Raw genomic sequence first — 19588 nt, 5'->3', positions numbered from 1 at the left:
ACAAGAACTCTGCTGGGTAGTTGAGCCAACCCCTCCGTCTTGTACAAAGATTTTACAAAATCCAGGAGTGCCTAGAAGTGGATTTCACTCCGTGTACAGTTTGGCTTGAGAAATTCCCCTAGCGGTGCGGGCGGAGAACGCCTTTTGCCCCTCCCTGTCCGAGCGCAGCCGAGAGCCAGCAAGCGACGGAAATGAGGCCAAGTTCTGCAGCTTCGCTCGTCTCCCATTGGAAATGCTGGGGGCGGGGGCAATGCCGGGCTCTCCAGGCAGGCCTGTGGGGTCACAGGCGGGGCACAGCCGGGCCGTTTAGAGTGGGGGTGGAGCTTTGTACCAGCCCGCCGGCAGGGGAAGCCCTGCGCCGGGCTGGCTGACAGCCAGGCCCCAGCCGGGGGCGTCCGGGAGGCTCCCCCGTGGGCCGCTGTGCGTGCGGGGAGCGCGCCTGACCCAGCCATTGTTTCCTATCTCCGCACCGGCGTCAATGGAAAATCCCCCCCAGCCCCGCCTGGGTCGGGCTCTTTATCCCGCGGCGCTGCCGTCACGGAGAGCGGCTCTGCTGACGGGGGAGCTGACGCTCTTGGCTGCTGCAGCTGGGCTTGCGGCGGCTACAATGGGGCTCTGTGTGGCGCTGGGAAGGGGGCGCGGAGCAGTGAGCGCCCCGCCGCAACCCCCGCTTCCTCCTCCTGGCGCCCGCTGTGGCATGTGGGGGCCGGGCGCTGCTGCTAGCGCCGCCCCCGGGACGCGCCTGGCCTTCCCCTGCTCTGCCCGGGCTGAGCCCGGGGAGCGCGGCCGCGCCGCTGCGGACAGCTCAGGCGAGAGAGGAGCCAGGTAATGTTGTTACAGGCAGGCGTGTGGGGGTGTTTTTTGGGGGGAACCAGCCCCCCGAGAAATGCAAAGAAACTTGGGCTCACAGCACCCTGCCTGTCCCCCCCCCTCTCCTCGGGAAGGGAGGCTTCGCTGCCGCCCTCCTCCCCGTAGGCGCTGTCCGGGGCCGTGGAAGCGTGTAGCGGCTCCTGTAGCTGCCTACCTCTCCCTGCTCTCCCCACACACCCACGTTGTGGCGCGGGGCTTTCGGGAGAATCCGGCTGCCGCTCCATAAAGTAGCAATCGCGGAGCGAGCTGGGGCGGGCCGGCGAGCGGCGGAAGCCTGACTGCCCTGCCACTGGCTTCCCCAGGGAAGGAGTCGGGTGCGACCCCGCCTTCCAGCGCAGCGGAACCCTTGCCTCCAAACAGCCGCGCGGATTGAAAGTTGAAAATCAAACTCCAATAAAGCTCTTGCCTAATTGAACTTAACCGAGGAGGTTTCCGTCGTCCGGGCAGGCTGCCTGCCTGTCTCCATTTAATGGCGTTAAGCTAGAGTGTTGTGGGGCTTTTTGTTTTGTTTTGTTTTTACATCGGTACAATTCCATCAATAGTTTTCTGCACAGCTGGATTTCTGCTGGGTGCAGATGTTGCTAATGGCAGCTTAAGCACGGATGGGCAGATAACATATGGAATGCAACATGTTGCCATATGGTCCGTTTAGCCTTTCACCTCCACGAATATCAATCAAATATGTTCTGGGCGAAATTTAATGACTCTCTGAACAGGAAGATGAATTGCTTGGTATGATTTATATTCCTTGACCTGATGCTATATAACAATAAGACGGTAAATGGAACTCACAGTTTTTATAATAGGAATGTGACCAAATGGCGCTAGATTTCAAATACTATAAACATTTGCATGTAAGGATCTTGACAGCTGTCAAATTGTTCAGACAGTGAAGCATGCCCCAATAAAGGCATGTCCACAATAAAAACAGACAACCACGCCTTCCAGATTCTTGAGTAGAATTGCCTGCCTGTATCTCTCAAAACATTTGAAAGTATGAAACATTATTATTATAAACACTCCAATATCCAAAGCTATCTACACTTGTACTGCACAACTTGTATGGATTCAGGAATGGGGAAGAAGAGAGAAAGGTGCAGTGAAACTAATTATTTGGGATCTTCCAGAAAACTAGGAAAATAGATTCTGGTAAATTTGTTGCCTCTCACTAATTTCAAATTCGTTTACATTAGAGACCATATTTGTTTATTGTTTTCATGACCTAACATTTTTTACTTCAGCGTGATTAATTTTTTTCAGAATTACACTTGCAGAAATTTTAAGTTGCTTACTATTCTAACTGAAACAGGTATGTATACCCTTTCTTATGCTGATCTTATACTTTGAATGTTAAATATATCGTGGATGTAAAACACTCAGGTCCCAATCCAGTGCCCAGTGAAATAATTGGCAAGCTTCCCATTGCCTCCAATGACTGTTGAATTATCTCTAGGGTTGTATTCTATTTTAGTGTCATGGTTACAATGTTTTCAAGTGTGAGAAGACACTAAGGCTATGTCTAGACAGCTGGGCTGTGTCTAGACTGGCAAGTTTTTCCGCAAAATCATCTGCTTTTGCGGAAAAACCTGCCAGCTGTCTACACTGGCCGCTTGAATTTCCACAAAAGCACTGACGATCTCATGTAAGATTGTCAGTGCTTTTGCGGAAATACTATGCTGCGCCCGTTCGGGCAAAAGTCTTTTTCCGAAAAACTTTTGCGCAAAAGGGCTGGTGTAAACAGCAGAGATTTGTTTTCCACAAAAAAGGCCCGATCGCAAAAATGGCGATCGGGGCTTTTTTGCGGAAAAGCACGTCTAGATTGGCCACAGACGCTTTTCCGCAAAAAGTGCTTTTGCGGAAAAGCATCCTGCCAATCTAGACACGCTTTTCCGAAAATGCTTTTAACAGAAAACTTTTCCATTAAAAGCATTTCTGGAAAATCATGCCAGTGTAGACGTAGCCCAGCGCTATTTTGCAATACTGAAAATATCCCAATAGCTATTCTGCATCTTTGTATGCACCGGTTATTTCAAAATATATTTTGAACTAACGGGTGTACTGTTCCAGTGTCCCTGTAATGCTTGTTCCATGAGGGTTAAGGGACCCATCAGAATAGCACTTTATTTTGAAATTTTGAAATAAGCTATTTCAAAATTACCTCGAAATAAGCTATACAATTTCCGCTGATCTTATTTCAAGGTAAGGGTGCAGTGTAGATGAATTGTAAAGGACTTACCCACCTGAACCTCTAGGACAGGGCTACTCAACATGCAGCCCACAGGCCACATGTGGCCCGCAGCCTATTTGTTTGCAGCCTGTGGGTGGGAGCTAAAACAAAAAAGTAGTCAATATAATGGTCTTCTGTTGAAATGCATTTTAGTAGTTAAATTCCTGGACTGTCTTTGATCATTAAAAGTGCTGACATATGGGTGGAAATTGGGTAAATATTCCATTTTATTAATTTCAGCTGAGCTGACTTAAATGGGCCCTGTGTTTAGTGTAGTCTTGCCTTAATTTTTGTATTCATGCCCATCAGTGTGAAAAAAGCTATTTGCATATATACAACCAGGCTTAAGTTGTGGCCCTAGACGTGTACTGTGAGTATCATTGTGGTCCCCTAAGTTGAGTAGCCCTGTATATTTACACACTCGCTCTGAATTAGTTCTTCAGAGGCACTTTTAGTAACTGTAATGCATTGTATTCTTTCCCTGTGATATTTTGTTCAGGATGGAAAGAAAATTAATACAATAAAACAAGGAAAGAGATTATAATCCATTGTATAACTAGTTTGAATCTATCACTGTTTTTGTAATCTTAAATTAAATTACACTATTTATACACATGTAACTAATATAAATTGCAGGCTCTTTGGGGCAGGGACTGCCTCTTTTCTATGTTCATATAATGTTTAGAACAATGGGGCTGTAGCCTCTAGGTGGTATTGTGAAATTAGTAATAAATATTATAGCCTCTCCCCGAGTTACGAACCAAACACTTGGCCGTAACTCGATCTATTTGTAACTCAGACCCCATTCAGGCACACGCGACCGTGCTGTTCGTAAGCGACCGCTCCATGGGAACTTTGGTCGTAAGTGCAAACGGTCGTAACTTGACTGTTCGCAACTCGGGGAGCGGCTGTACTGTACATCCCTCTATGTGATAAACCTCATGAATTATTAAGAATAGCTGGTCTGCTAATATAAAATGAGATTTCATGCTCCTGAAATATATATAGGATATGTGAGTGTGTTTTTAATGTAACATTCTGTATGACTGGCAGTATGTATGTATTGTGTGCAAAATTATGTTGATGTTACAAGAAGTCATTTCCTTTTCCCATAGAGACAACCAGACTCTTTTTCTATCGATATAATGGCACCATTCTTTTTCCATTGGCTGTACAAAGAGCAGAATTGAATACCTATTTCTAGTACATAGTTACAGGAACCTTTCTATGTAAATATGTAAAGGCAACGTTTAAATTGCCCAAATATGAAATAAAGTGCTGTCGTGTTAGGCTCAATGAGTTATTCCCATTTTGCCAATAGAGATAAAAAATACTGTTGAACCAAAGCTCCATCAGATCATGTAAAGTAGTTGATTTAACTTAAATATTTTGATCAGAACATAACTAGAAAAAATGGTTTTATGTTAATGTTTCTTGTATTCAACAGATTTCCAATGGATGAATATTGTAGTGAGTACATAGGGGCAAGTGACACTGTTTTGTGATTTTAATCAGTTAGTGTTTTCCTTATTGCATTATGAAAATAGTAGTGGTATAAGATATACTCTTAACTCCAGTGTCTTTGATCCATGTATGATCATCCTACCTATTGTGCCTGCTTGAGAACTTTAAAAACAGACAGACAAAACGGCACAGAATTATAGAGATCCTTCAAGATCCCTTCCAGCCCTATTGTTCTATGAGTCTCTGATTTTGTTTTGTACTCCTTTTCAATTCCGGGGAGGGGGAGGGGCTTTTTGGGAGAGGTGTTGTGTGTGTTCTCTATGACCCTGTTTATGCCTGACCCACTCCCACATATGACTTCTGTAGAATTACTGTCTTAAAGTCCGAGGTAACATCCATTATAATTATAACTTAATCAAGTATTCCTAAACTTGGGCAAAGGGTCCTCACTGAGGAGTTCTGACTGAGTAAGGACTGTGTGCCAGTATTAGTCTTCTAGAAAAGGATTGAACTGCATTTGAACCTGTCACCATTATTCTAATGACCTGGGGAGGGAATCATATGTTAGTGATTGGTAAAACATTAAATTGACATTCATATTGGATTTTACAGTATTTGTTTAGCTATGGGCCTTCTAAAATTTGGACTTGAGTGCCGAAAAGGTTCATTCTTTATATTCTAATCTCTTAAATTGCCAGCTGCCTGGAACATTGATTACATAAAGGGGATATTACATACTTCACCGGAGGCAGGGAAGGACAGGATATTTTGAAAAAATTCAAACATCACATATTGTGGATCCTTAATGCATTAGTTTCCTCAGTGTCTTTGAAACTAATGCATTAGTTTCCTCAGTGTAATTCTGATTGCATTACAACCACAGCTATTTATTTATTGTTCACTCTGATGTATTAAAATACTTCGCACTTCTGCTTCTCTTTTTGATGTAAGAGCTATAGCAGTATGTGACAAACTTTTGAGAAAGTCAACATATGCTGCTCCCCATTATTTGAAAATATGCTTCTTCTAATTTGTATAGTAATGCTACAGTATTTCTTTATTTATGAAGGTAGAGAGATTGTCTTCCATCTTTCATTTTAAAAATAACTTTAGAAATAAAAAGTGACCACTATTTCTCTTCTAAAATGGTTCAGCCTATTAAGTTACCAACATGTGCACAATCTCACATTGATATGCGGTTTTTAGTTTATCTCTTTTTAGTGGGACTATCATGTAAATATATAATATAAAAGTGCACTTCATATTTAATACTTTATCAGATTGACAGTTGTTTTAATTAAATGTGTTCTGTGTTCTTGTATTTAGATACCAAAATACAGCATTTTACTAGATTTTATAAAATTGTGTTTGCATTTATTTAATGCAAGGTTCTTTTTTAAAGCATGTAGTCTTGAATGTTTGTTCTCCCTTTTTTTTCACATCATTACTCTGATACTGCTTGATTAGCTCCCTCCCCAGTCATGATTGGTAATTAAAATAGGCATTAAAATTAGTCACTTAGCAATTTTGCTGTTCAATTGGCAATTAAATTACTTAATTGCAATTAAAGTCCTAATTTTAATTGGCAAAATGATAGATGTAGATTTAAGATAATATGTATAAATACTTTAATAAGTGTCTATATAAGGATTACTTAATTACTCAACTTCAAGTTTATGCTGTTAACTTTAGAACTTTTAAGTGAGAAATGAAATTTATATTCTATTCTAAGGATATGGTAATTAGATGTATTACTTATCACATCAGGATCTTTGCTATAAGTTACTTCTCTTAAAACTATGATGTGGGTTAACCATTGAAGTATGCACTATTCATTATATTACAAACTAGTTATGCTTTTAATTTTGTATTCAATGTGACTCATTCAAATGGTAGATTGGCCTACTGAAGTAGTATAAATTTAGTCTGCTGGGTGTGTGAGATTGAACTACAGAACTTCAGGTGAGAATAATTAAACTCTATATTTTACTTCAAGTTGGAATTTCCAACTATTTAATAGATATCTATTGAAATACAGGATGATTATAACATGTTGCAATTTGTTGGTTCTAAAAAGAGATTCTGAAGATGAAACTCAAATAGTATTGTACATATGAATTTTCACTAACTTTACTTGTGATCACTTTATCATAACACACAGTTTGTTAGATTAATTTAACAAATCTGTAGATAAGAACCTAAATCACATGATCTGAAACTTACTTGCATTATTTCCCTTTATTTCAGTGGGACTAGATATCTGAGTTAAAGCAAGCAGCTTAGGGGCCTCCTGTTTATATGTCAGGTGCCATATTTACAAAATAGAATATAAAATATTTTTAACTCTTAAATATCAAGCATTCTCAGTTTTAGACATAGTAAAATGGAATAATTACTGGTTGATGCAGATTGCATGATATCTACAAGTGCTTTTGGACGTGCGTGTTAATATTTTGAATGTGTTGGAATGCTCACTATTTCCATTTAAAACATTGTACCTTTCGGGGGTGTTTTAAAATATTTTTTCTGTAAAGTTATTTTTGTTCAGTTTATTCTAAACTGATTATATTTGAATATAATCCTAAGGATATGTCTTTTTTTTCCCTAAATTGTTCTGTTTGGTTTTATTCTATTTACATTCATTGCAGAAGAATATAATAGTTTTCTATAAGATAGAAAAGATAATTACATTGCCAAATACTGTATGTAGATCCAAACTTGCCACTGGCTTAGATGGTTTCAGTGGAAAATCACTGACTTTTTTTTTTTTAAATATACAGATATAATTGAAGCAGAGAATTCAATGTGATGACACACGGCGGTTCTCAGAAGTCACATTCTCTCAAAAGTCTAGTATGTGGGATAAATGTTTATTATGAAACTATTGACAATGTCAAGCTAGCTCTCATTTTTCCCAACTCCACAAAAGCCTAATGCATCATTTCACTATTTAAAATGGTTGCTGTTTTGCCTTTTAAAATAGATTTGTAAGGTGATTTTAATGAAAATGTAGTGCTCTTATTTTCATTGTGTAACTTTTTACTCTGTAAACTAAGTTTTTTTTGCTTTTTCAGAATTCTGTTCCTTTATTGATCCCACTTAAGTCACTGGGAATCTTACTGTTGATATCAGTAAGGGTGATGTATGTACAATGCATCATATGTTTTTGGGATGAGGAAAATACTTATTTCATGAAAGCCTTTATTAACCATTGAATTAAAAGTTCCCTGGTTAAGATTTATTTTTTAAATTGTGATGTATTTTAAATGTATATACATATTATGTATAATGTACACAATAAAAATTTACAATTGAGTTCCCTACATTGGTTCCTAGTTTAGATTTTAACACAATGTTTAGTATTTTTTTAAATGCATATATATCTCAAGTCTTTTACTTATTTTCATGGTCAAATTTTCAGTTATCAAAGCAATATGACCACTATTATTATAAAAATGTTCCTTTTAAAAAGTTTTTAAAAGATGGCATAAACTGTGGATTTAGTGGAGGTTTTTAACTGCCTTCAGTCTATCCTTAAAAACACATCTGCTGTTTTTAAAAATCAAAGCTTTAAATTTTGCTTAAACACTGTAGAACTTTTTTATTCCTTTTAAAAGGAAAAAGGCTAATAATTTCCATTTTTTATTCCCCTTTGTATTTTTTCAAGATGATAGCATCAGTATTTAAGTTTCATTTCATTGCTATCTTTTTTTCAAGAACTGTATGAAGTCTTCCCATTTGATTACAAAGCTTTCTAAGGTTAGTTATTAGGATTTGGGCCTAAAAAGACCCCACTTTCTGTTAAACTGCCACATCCTGGGTCCTCTGTATAACAATTCTGAACACCTGGAGTCACTTTTAGTATGGGAAATGACTTATACAGCATATAGCCCATTGTTTTACTGTTTATACATATTCAATTCTGTATGTTTCTCTGTTCCTATATACATACATGCACAAAATCTACATTATCTACAGTTAGGCATGCTCTCAAGTTAACTTAGTATTTTAAAAATATGCCTTTTGGTTTTTCAAACCTGACGTATCTTTTTTGGCAGTAAAAAGCCACTATTTCACATGGCATGTATGTGGACAGAAACACTCTTTTTTTCTTCTTAAGAGTTAGATTTCTCTCTATGCTGGGACAGACTCTAGCAATGATTTAAAGGTTTAAAGCAATACATAAGTTATCCTAATGGTTTCTATGCTGCTCTTTCAGATCTATATGTCATTCTGTACCAGGTGGGCAAAGTGGGTGAGGTACTATTGTTTATTGGACCAACTTCTGCTAGTGAGAGGCACAAGCATTTCAGCACACAGAGCTTCTCAGATACTTGTCTCTTACCGGCAGAAATTGGTCCAATAAACTTTACCTCGCCCACCTTGTCTCTCCAATATCCTATTTCCAATACAGCTACCACACCGCCACGCATGCTGTACTGATGGCAGTTTTGTATTGACTGACTGAAAAAGTGGAGCTGGTATCCAGATGACAGTAGCACACACCCTGTCTAGGGCTGCTAAAGTACCCAGCCGCCCCGCCCCTAATGAGCTTTGCAGCAAGCCCCACAGCAAAGAGGGTTCCGCTGCCCCGGTGAGCTGAGTTTTAACAAGTATTTCCCGCTGTAAAGCCGGGAGCCCCCGGCCACGAGCCTTATCGCCTCTTGAGCTTCCGACCGGGGCTACTTAAAATAGGCTCCCGCCCACTCGCGGGCTATAAGCGGCTCCCCCGCTGCAATGGAGCAGGGAGCCGGCCAAGCAGCTGCTATTTTTGGCGCAGCCGGCTGGTTGCGTCAATAGCGGCGTCCCCTTGCGTCACGCGCCGCCCCGCCCCACTCTCACTTTTTCCCTTTCGTTCGCTGCAGCCCACGGGCGGCGGCTGACGCTGCTGCGCTCATGCTAATGAGCCCCCTCCCACCCGCCTGCCCGCCGCTCGCCAGGCCCGCAGCCGCCGCCGAGCTTAAGGTGGCTGCCGCTGGTTCTCGGGGCTCCGCGCGCTTGGAACGCCCGGGGCTATTTATAGCGCGGCCCAGCAGAGCTCCTGCAGTCTGGGCTGCTCCCCGCTGCAACGAGGGCGGCAGGGGTGCAGCGGGGCAAGCCCTTTCCCGCTGATGAGGCGCGCGCAGAGCTACCCCAAGGGAGCTGCTGTTCCGCGCCAGGGGTGTTAGGTTCTCCAAGGGTTTTAACCCCGGACAGAGATCAGATGCTGCAGTCGACAGGGGACCCGGGACAGATGCGGGGCCAGGCTTCTTCGGCGCTTGAAGACTGCCGGTGCAGCGACCGGCAAGGAGCTGGTCGGGGACCCCCGCTGTCCGCTCTACAGGGGTCATGCCCTGCGGGCAAAGGGAATCAAACATAAAGCACAAGTCACGCGCCCTTAGGTCTGGAGCACGCTTTGCTCCGGCAAGAGGGGAGTGGGGGGGGGGGGGCAGGTGCTGGTCTCTCTGACTGTTATTGTGTACGCACTAGTGTTTCTCTAGTCAGGAATTGATTCCTCCTTTCCGTGAGCCTGCTCCGAGCCTGTGTCCGGGGAGTGACATGCAAAGCAGAGACGGGGCTGTGAGACAGCTTTTAGGATCGCCCTGGCATGAGGACAGGGCACCCCACGTCACCCTGGCTCCGCGCTTTTTCTCACTAGAGCACAGAGATATTGACAGCCAGGCTTTTACACGGCTCTAGTTGAAGTCTAGTCTAATACATATAACTCGTACAATCGGGCTCCTTATTTGCCGCGTATGGGAGGCGGTGCCCACTGCGGAAGGAACTTTCCTCCCAAAACAAATATTTATTTCCAGATGCCTTTAATTGGCACTTTGAAGTAGTGCAAGCGCCGAAATCATGCCTCGAGGTGTAAACCAACCCCCGGTCGCCCACCCACCTTCCTGACAACTGGACCACTTGTTGCGTGAAGCTGTGTTGTTTTGAGAGCAGGGTGATCTCAAGGCACTGGCAGACTCCGACTTTGTACGGTGACGATTGCTCTGCTCCGCGTAATAAAACATTCTCTCAAACGTACCTTGAGACTGTGACTACGGTGCTGCTGTTTGTTTTTTGAAGAAAGGGGGTTCCTCATTTTTAGCATGCAGCAAATGTCTCACAAAGAAGGGGAAATATCTGTATCTAGCAGTGCATACAAGTAGCTATGTCCGTATGCAAGAAAATTCCCCATACGGCACTGTGGTGTAGACACAACTTAACACACCCCACGCAGACTGAGCAACACACGCTATTACAGAGTCCGCCTGTGTGCAGAGAGATCCCGTAAGGTGTTTGACTCGGCGTGGGGGGCTCTAGTTCTTTGTTTACTGTCTTGCACATCTAGGGGGTGTACGTGCGGGGGAGGGGGGATCGCACCTATTTTGGAAAAGCTGTAACAAGGTGAACCGAGGGAGCTTGTTCCCACCTTAAAATCTGCACTCTTAGTGATGTCACGTCGGAAATTTACCAAAGCAAGAACTGGCCAACTGTGCAGAGAGATCCAGCCCCTCGAATGGCTGATTGGGCGGGCAGCACTGACGTGCACTGACGCTTGGAGACTTTAGGTGCATGTTGGCTGTGGAATACGGAGCCCACATAAACAAAGGCACATTGGAGGGAAGGGCCAGTCTGTCCGGCTTGCTCGCACTGAGCTTCAATAGTACTGTACTTCCCAACAGAGACTAATTAGCAAGTGCTCCGTCATCGGTTGCTTTATCCGCCGATCTGCCCCTGGGAAACTGTTGTTCAGACGGTTGAATGAATGAAAAAGACATTGCTAACAAGTGAGTATTTATTTTTGTAAATTTCGCCTATGTAATCTTGTATTTGATTTACAGCCATCTACTCTATGGACCCCTGTGTAGGGGGTGGGAGGGCAGGTGGGATTGGAGGCGTTGACATATTGTGTGTGTGTTTCAAATGCAGTCTTTCTCGGAACTGTGTTTCCAAAATGTCATTCAGTTAATTCATCACTCAGTGACCCTCTAATCCGATTCTGTATACTATGCTAACGTGAAATCAACTATGGGGCAAGAATCTGCCCCTGGCTTTCTGCTATAACTTTCACGCATTTGGGGGACTTAGCATATCAAAGTTATGGTGTTAAGGTAAACATGCTTAGCTGAGGCCTGAACTTGTACAGTTATATAGCAGGAGAAAAGTTCTTCAGCGTCTGTATTGCTTAGGAACAATTTTCTCTCCATCTCCATGGTTAGCAACTGGTGCTAGTGTTATAAGGCAGCGTAGAGTTCTTTGGTGTCCTATCACTTAGTTGCCTTTGATATTGCTGCCGTGCGCCTGTTACAAGCCTGTAGGGGGTGGCTTGTAAGGCTACCTGCAAGTTTCACCTGGCGTAGTTATTCTTTTCGGCGAGGATTCCACCTCGCCCCCCAACCTTGTACTGTAGTGACTTAGGGTACAGTGACCGTCAGCAAAGCGCACCGTGGTGCCAGGCATTAATTAGCAGAACACGGAAGGGAAAGGAGTGACTATTTGGATTAAGTGGAGTTGGAATGAAGATGCGGAGTCGCTGCCTGGGGTGTCAATGCAGTCTGGCGATTTTAGAGATGTTAGCGTGGTTTGTTTCACACGAGAGGGTAAATACTAAGTTTGTGGTGGTATAACTGGCAATATGTTACATGTGCGAGGTCACACTATGAAGCAAATAGTGTTGGTAGGGTTAAAGACACACCTGCTCAAAGGAGCTGGGGAGGGTCTGTTATTTTTTCACATATCTCCTTTTAACTTTAATTATGCATACTTAGAAAACAACGAGAAAATATATTAGGCGGCGCTCATTTGTGGTTAATTAAGATTTCCCTGGGTCAGTGCATCCACTGGAAGCATTTTTTCGCCACTATTAACCAGGTTTCTTTAACCTGAAACTCCTCTGGCTTCTTGGACTGTCTAGTGCCTTATTTAACGTGATTTATTGCCATCTATACCCCTTCCTAGAGCTGTCGTTAAAAGTCAGGTTGGATTGTAGTAATTTCAATGGAAATGCAAAACGTGGTTTCCCCCTTCTTATTCTTCAATAACTGGACTCGGTTGTTATTCGGGCAGGGGATATGTATATAAAACAAATCAATTTCTCCCCTATATCCAAATTGTAGAACACAAATAATTAAAGATTATAATGTGAATAACCTGCTTCCAGCAAGTTTTCTCCCCAGTAATAACTGTTTGGGGGAACTAACTCACATGCCGAAGTACCATAAGGAAAACCTGTCCTATTAGCTCTGCCTCGGTCTTAAACAGTTTTAAATCTTATGTCTTAATTAAAGGCCGCACGATGTCTCTTATTAAAACTGGCAAATTCTTGTGCTAGAGAAGCTCGTGGTTTTGTGACAATTTGTTTCAAATCAATCCTTAGCAAATATGAACATAGTCTATTGTGTCTGTTTCAGAGAACGCACGGGGCAGTCTGCGGTCCTCAGTGATTTTCTAAAACCTTGGAAACTTTGTCTCCATTGAATACCGACACTGTCCACCTTTAATTCCCTCGAAAACGCCTGTAACTCGGCTGAAGGTTTGTGAGCTTAATTTCTTTAATATTCAAAAGAAACAACTTCACACTGAAAGCCAAGTAACATAAGTAAGACACGTGCGTAGATGTGTGCCAAACAACTTCACATTGTGCAGCTCACTTCATCGTGTGTCTTTACAAATGAACTAGCTGCAATATCATTGTACACAGAAATAAAGCGACTGGTTCTCATTCTGTCTGTTTGTGGGGGACTGAAAGACATTTTGGGGGTACACCATGCACTTTAAACATTCACAAACATCAGCTCTCTATGTACTCTAGTGTAATCTCTCTTTTCCCCTGTGAATACGTGTTCTTTGCGCAATAAGAAGTGTGTGCGGCTTCCTAATGTGGCCCACGGTGTTGTAGAAAGCAGGTGTACAAAGCAGGGGAGAAAGTATGCAGTTGACCAGGCTGAGTATATATTACACTGTTTCATTTCCAGCCATGCCCTGTGTTCAGGCTCAGTATGGGTCATCGCCTCAAGGAGCCAGCCCAGCTTCCCAGAGCTACAGTTACCACTCTTCAGGAGAATACAGCTCCGATTTCTTAACTCCAGAGTTTGTCAAGTTTAGCATGGACCTCACCAACACTGAAATCACTGCCACCACTTCTCTCCCCAGCTTCAGTACCTTTATGGACAACTACAGCACAAGCTACGACGTGAAGCCACCTTGCTTGTACCAAATGCCCCTCTCCGGACAGCAGTCCTCTATTAAAGTGGAAGATATTCCGATGCACAGCTACCAGCAACACAACCACCTCCCCCCTCAGTCGGAGGAGATGATGCCTCACTCAGGCTCCGTTTACTACAAGCCTTCGTCGCCCCCGACTCCCACCACCCCCGGCTTCCAGGTGCAGCACAGCCCCATGTGGGACGACCCTGGCTCCCTCCACAACTTCCACCAGAATTACGTGGCCACCACCCACATGATCGAGCAGAGGAAAACCCCCGTGTCCAGGCTCTCCTTATTCTCTTTTAAGCAATCGCCCCCAGGGACCCCGGTGTCCAGCTGCCAGATGCGCTTTGACGGGCCCCTCCACGTGCCCATGAACCCCGAGCCATCCGGGGCCCACCACGTAGTAGATGGCCAGACATTTGCAGTGCCCAATCCCATCCGCAAACAGGCCTCCATGGGCTTCCCCGGGCTGCAGATCGGCCACGCTTCCCAGCTGCTGGACACCCAGGTGCCATCCCCTCCTGCCCGGGGGTCTCCATCCAACGAGGGCCTCTGTGCAGTGTGCGGGGACAACGCGGCTTGTCAGCACTATGGCGTGCGCACTTGCGAGGGCTGCAAAGGGTTCTTCAAGGTGAGCTGCAGGTGCTGAAGGAGGGGTGGGGACAAGGGGTTAATACACTAACGCCAAGAGGAGCCCCTTCTTGCGCGCGCCCACACAGATGCAAAGCAACAGCCTGGCCAAGGAGCAGGCTCTGCTCCCACGGGGAGGGAAGGGAGAGAGGGGTGGGCGGCAAACACAGAAGGGGCAAGCGGGACAGGAGGGCCAGGTTCTGCAAATAACAGCGCCTTGTGCTCCTCCGAGCCCGATGTAGTACTTGCACGTGGCAAGGCATCCGGAGGTCCTCGGGCTGGCCCCCAATGCCTGCAGGTCCTTGGTGAGAAGTTGCTCTCAGGAGTTGAACAGGAGGCATTTGCATGTGCTAGAAGCTGCCTTCCCCTTCAGATTGAAATTGGTTAGGACAGAGAACCGTGTCTAAGCTAACCAAGTGGAACAGAATTCCCCATGGTAAAATTAAGTGATCTCTTTATTTCACCATCCTGATTGAATAATCCTATCATTTTAAATAGAGAAGGTCTCCAAGGAATGTAAATAATATGAATGCCCACGGATTTGTATTTACTGAGCGTCTCCTTCTCCTTCTCTTGGCATATAAAACACAGCCAGAAGCTGCAAGGTTAGCTCAAATGTTAACGCTATCAATTTTCTTCTGTTAAATGCCCTGGAAAAAAAAGGGGGGGGGGGGAGATTCCCAGCCATGCAGGCACTTTAACTTGATCGGTTGGGGGCTGCAGAATTTAATGGAAATTAACAAATAATGTGTCGTTTCCTTCTCTCTGTGTAGCGCACTGTCCAGAAAAACGCGAAATACGTGTGCTTAGCAAATAAAAATTGCCCGGTGGACAAACGCCGCCGAAATCGCTGTCAGTATTGTCGGTTTCAAAAGTGCCTTGCAGTTGGCATGGTCAAAGAAGGTAGGTCTTCGCCCCCCTCCCTTCCTCTCCGCTCCCCCTCCCCCCATATACTTTCCGTTCCCTCTCCGCCCACCCCCACCCCACAATGTCTTTGTGTCAGGCCTCAGCTGGGAGAATGAGCTCTAAGTCCCCGCGAGCCAGGCAGATTATATTTCAATAGTAGAATCCCCTTGGAATAAGAAAGAAATTAAACTAAAGCAGCCTTGGCCGTGCATACACACCCGGTCTAGGTCCCTTTGGCGGAGAGGGGGGCTGTGCGTGTCTCTGGTGCACCAGGCGGGGGGAAGGATCACTGACCAGCCTTTTCTTCCGCAGTGGTTCGCACAGACAGTTTAAAAGGCCGAAGGGGTCGCTTGCCATCCAAACCGAAGAGCCCCCAGGAGCCCTCTCCCCCTTCTCCCCCGGTGAGTCTGATCAGTGCCCTGGTGAGAGCCCATGTCGACTCCAACCCGGCTATGAGCAGCCTGGACTATTCCAGGGTAAGCTGGAGACAATATTAACATACAGACCTAGCTGCAAACACCCGCACACGTATACACACACGCGCACACACACGCCCGTAGGCAGAGAGACTGACTAGTTACCAGCCCCCTTTCACTCGCACGGCAGAGATCGGTCCCATTTGTTCCACCGAGTTTCGGGACTCTCGTGACACACTCAAGCACTTGTGCATACTCCGAGCACAGGCTTTTCAGTGTCTACACACCCTGCGTGCTGGGTGCCTGTGCCCCGTGCCCTGGGCAGTGATGCTGTGGCAAACTGGACTGGGAGCGAGGGAGAAGTTAGCTTAGCAAGAACAGTCTGCGTTATTCCAGCTGCGGGGAAATATAGGCACTAATGGAAGAGAAATTTGTTAACATATATAAAATGTAATTTTGATTAAGGGGTTACCAGGCTTTTCAGGAGGCCAGCATCGGGACTGGCATGAATACTAACTTGTTAATTGTGTTGTGGAGATAAGAGGGAACGCTTCTCAGTGCAGGATGGCCCTCTCTTTAGTCTCTATAGAAATGGCAATTTACATATTCAAAGCAGCGACCTCATAGCACCATCCCTAATTGAATTAATTGCCCTGGAACATCTAATTTCCTTACTGGTCAGAGAGAGGTTTAATTGTTATAAAAACCTGGCTCCCCTACTAGAAATGGGGTTAGCAATTTCACGGGTTATATATTTTAGAGAACCTCATTAAGTGCTTTTTAAAATGAAATTCCAGTTCCAAGCGAACCCTGACTACCAGATGAATGGAGATGACACTCAGCATATCCAGCAGTTTTATGATCTCTTGACCGGCTCCATGGAGATCATCCGAGGGTGGGCAGAAAAAATCCCTGGTTTCACTGACCTCCCTAAACCAGACCAGGACCTCCTCTTCGAATCCGCTTTCTTGGAACTGTTTGTGCTCCGGCTAGCATACAGGTAAATGGCCAATATTCAAAAGGCAACTTCTGGATTATTATGAAATCAAACCCTTTCATGGCCCACTGATCTGCGTTTTATTAACTCCTGGGTAATTAGGTGCCTCTTAAATCCTCCATTTATTGCTCTTCACGTAATTAGTTGTTTAGCTTATCTTTTCCCCCCTTTTCTCTTTCTCGCCTCCCCTCTACCCCCTGTTGTATTAATTGCAGGTCCAGCCCAGTGGAGGGCAAGCTTATCTTTTGCAATGGGGTGGTCCTACACAGGTTGCAATGTGTCCGGGGCTTTGGAGAATGGATTGATTCCATTGTCGAATTCTCCTCCAACTTGCAAAATATGAACATTGACATATCTGCCTTCTCCTGCATCGCTGCTCTGGCTATGGTAACAGGTCAGTACAGCTCTACCTTCTTGTGTTTGGTGTTTCGACATCACTCCATCTCTCACTTGCCCTGTTCTGGTCTTCCATGGTCAATCATATGATGTCTTGCATCCTTGTCTTTTGCAGAGAGGCATGGGCTAAAGGAACCCAAGAGGGTGGAAGAACTTCAGAACAAGATTGTAAATTGTCTCAAAGATCATGTGACTTTCAACAATGGAGGTTTGAATCGCCCCAATTATTTGTCCAAACTCTTAGGGAAACTCCCTGAACTTCGTACCCTTTGCACGCAGGGGCTGCAACGCATTTTCTACCTGAAACTAGAAGATTTGGTGCCACCTCCAGCAATAATCGACAAACTTTTCTTGGACACATTACCTTTTTAAGACTCTTCCCATGCACTTGAAGTGAACTTTAAAGAAAATAAACTCTATCTGTCTGAAGGGGAATTCACCTGTGCGCAAAGTAGCACCTTTGAGTGCCACATTCCCATCCCCAAAACTGTTGCTAACCTCCTGAAGACAGAAAGTGAATGGGCATTTTGTCTCTGGAGCATCAAGGATTCAGATGATGGACAACTTAAATACCATGGTATAAGCTTTTTATTATCGGCTCAAAATATTATTAAGAAGGACTTCTGATTAAAAAGACGATCATATTTGGCAACGCCGGGCTAAGACTCATATGATGACAAAGAATTAAGGTGACCCACAAGTCTCACCCTCTTAAAGACTAAAGTTTTCTGATGTAGAAGAAAGCTGTAATATATAGTAAAAACTAAATGTTTCGTGGGTGGCATGAAATTTAAAGAAGGCAAAGGCTTGTAAATTTATCAGATGCAGTTTGGCTTTTTAAATTATTCTGTGCCTATTTATGAATAAATATTAAAATCAATTCTAAAAAAGATAGATGTGTTCGCAAAACAAAAGAGAATTAAGTAACTCAATGAAAAGGGAAAGCATGATGATTCTAGGAAGACAATGTTATAGGCACTTGCTAATTCAGTAATGTCTATATTCTATAAATAGTATTTCAGACACTATGTAGTCTGTTAGATTTTATAAAGATTGGTAGTTATCTAAGCTTCAAACATTTCTCAATTGTAAAATAGGTGGGCACAAGTATTACAAAACCGAAATCTTGGACAATGGGGCATATAGTGTTTGTAAACACCGTCCAACATTCCTTGTTTGTAAGTGTTGTATGTACTGTTGATGTTGATTAAAAAAAGTTTATATCTCGATTATTTTGTTGTCTAAAGCTAAACAAATTTTGCATGCAGCAGCTTTTGACTGTTTCCAGAGTGCTTATAATATACATAACTCCCTGGAAATTACTGAGCACTTTGAAATTTTTGTTTTGTTTTTTATGTCTAAAATTGTCAGTTAATATATTTTATGTTTGAGTAATATTTTGAATATTGCCATATCCTGTAGTATTTTTCTTTGTATATTTCCAGTATGGCACATTCTACAAGTCACTGCCTTTTTTTCTATGGTGTATGACAGTTAGAGACGCTGACTTTTTTTTCCCCTGAAACTCTTTCTTTGAGAGAGACAATTTTAATGTTTACAACAATAAAACCATGTAAACGAATAAAATTTCGTCTTTCTGTCTAAGCGAGAAGTACCAATACCAAAATCCATTGCAGATAAAGAAAAGTGACTGTGACGATGTAGTAATAAAAATGAAAAGGAGAACGGATGAGCTGTGTCACTTATTTAGTTGTTTGTGGAGCAGAATTTGCAGACTCTGAAGGAGGAACAAGAAGAACATCTAAGTCTAAAAGGTTGGTCCACATTTTATTCTTAGGAGGTCCCTGACCTTGCACAGAATTGAAGCACTACTTTTAATGTCATTTAATTCCTCCTATATATTGTTTTTATAAAATCAAGGAACCTTTAAGGACTCTGATTTTCCAGATCCTGTACTGTAGCTCTTGAGGTCTGTTTGGGATAGGGAAAAAAGTAAAGGGCACAGAGAGCTGGTGACTGTCCCACGGACGTGGTTTTCTGAAGTCAGTTTTTAAAAAAGCGTTTACATGTTGTGCCCGTGAAATGTTTGCATTTTCATTGTAGGCATCAATTCTAAGTCTGGCTTAGAATACTTCAGAGTTCTCTTTGAAGAAAAGTTTTAGAGGGGTAGCCTTGCTAGTCTGTTTCAGCTAAAACGACAGGAGTCCTGTGGCACCTTAAAATCTAACACTTTTACTAAAGTTTATTCCCAAATAAATGTGTTAGTCTGTAAAGTGCCACAGGACTCCTCCTTGGTTTTTTTTCCCTTGAAGAAAGTATCTGAATAAATAAGACAGAAATGGTCTGTTTTGAATTCGACTTGTTATGATGTAGTCTCATATCTATAGACTTTTAAAGTTTAAAGAGGGTGAAAGCTAGAAAAGCTAATTTAATTGTTTTATAGTGACCCCACGCGTCTTATATTTCAATGTGAGACTGAGAAATAGGTCTGTTTCATAGCTTTGAATAGTGCAATTTTAATTCAGAAACAAAACGTGG

The 19588-nt window shown here is 43.4% G+C and overlaps 1 protein-coding gene across 6 annotated transcripts; it reads left to right on the top strand.

Moving 5' to 3' along the window:
• The first annotated feature begins 292 nt into the window (after positions 1–292).
• Positions 293–19270, top strand: NR4A2 (nuclear receptor subfamily 4 group A member 2). 6 transcript variants are annotated; one of them, XM_025185927.2, is made up of 8 exons: positions 293–825; positions 12946–13067; positions 13510–14375; positions 15148–15277; positions 15593–15756; positions 16494–16696; positions 16909–17087; positions 17205–19236. In XM_025185927.2, exons 3-8 carry the CDS (start codon positions 13512–13514, stop codon positions 17459–17461), a joined length of 1797 nt encoding a protein of 598 aa, XP_025041712.1. In that variant the 5' UTR covers positions 293–825; positions 12946–13067; positions 13510–13511; the 3' UTR covers positions 17462–19236. The 6 variants fall into 6 exon arrangements, with proteins under 6 accessions (XP_025041712.1, XP_075789540.1, XP_075789538.1 ...); XM_075933425.1 differs by lacking the exon at positions 293–825 and adding an exon at positions 8101–11322 and having other exon boundaries at positions 13688–14375; positions 17205–19270; XM_006125656.4 differs by lacking the exon at positions 293–825 and adding an exon at positions 8135–11322.
• The last annotated feature ends 318 nt before the right edge of the window (positions 19271–19588 follow it).

The sequence above is a fragment of the Pelodiscus sinensis genome, chromosome 7 (genome assembly GCF_049634645.1).
Source record: "Pelodiscus sinensis isolate JC-2024 chromosome 7, ASM4963464v1, whole genome shotgun sequence".
Lineage (NCBI taxonomy): Eukaryota > Metazoa > Chordata > Testudines > Trionychidae > Pelodiscus > Pelodiscus sinensis.
The sequence above is the reverse complement of the archived record's forward strand: the minus strand, read 5'-3'. Positions and strand labels throughout refer to the sequence as shown.

Bases quoted from the DNA above. Each gene is read 5' to 3' on its own strand.
- NR4A2 (XM_075933422.1), top strand. From the start codon at position 13,464: ATGCAGTTGACCAGGCTGAGTATATATTACACTGTTTCATTTCCAGCC. The intron at 16,697-16,908 runs GTAAATGGCCAA...TATTAATTGCAG, and splicing joins GTGCTCCGGCTAGCATACAG to GTCCAGCCCAGTGGAGGGCA. The intron at 17,088-17,204 runs GTCAGTACAGCT...TGTCTTTTGCAG, and splicing joins TGCTCTGGCTATGGTAACAG to AGAGGCATGGGCTAAAGGAA.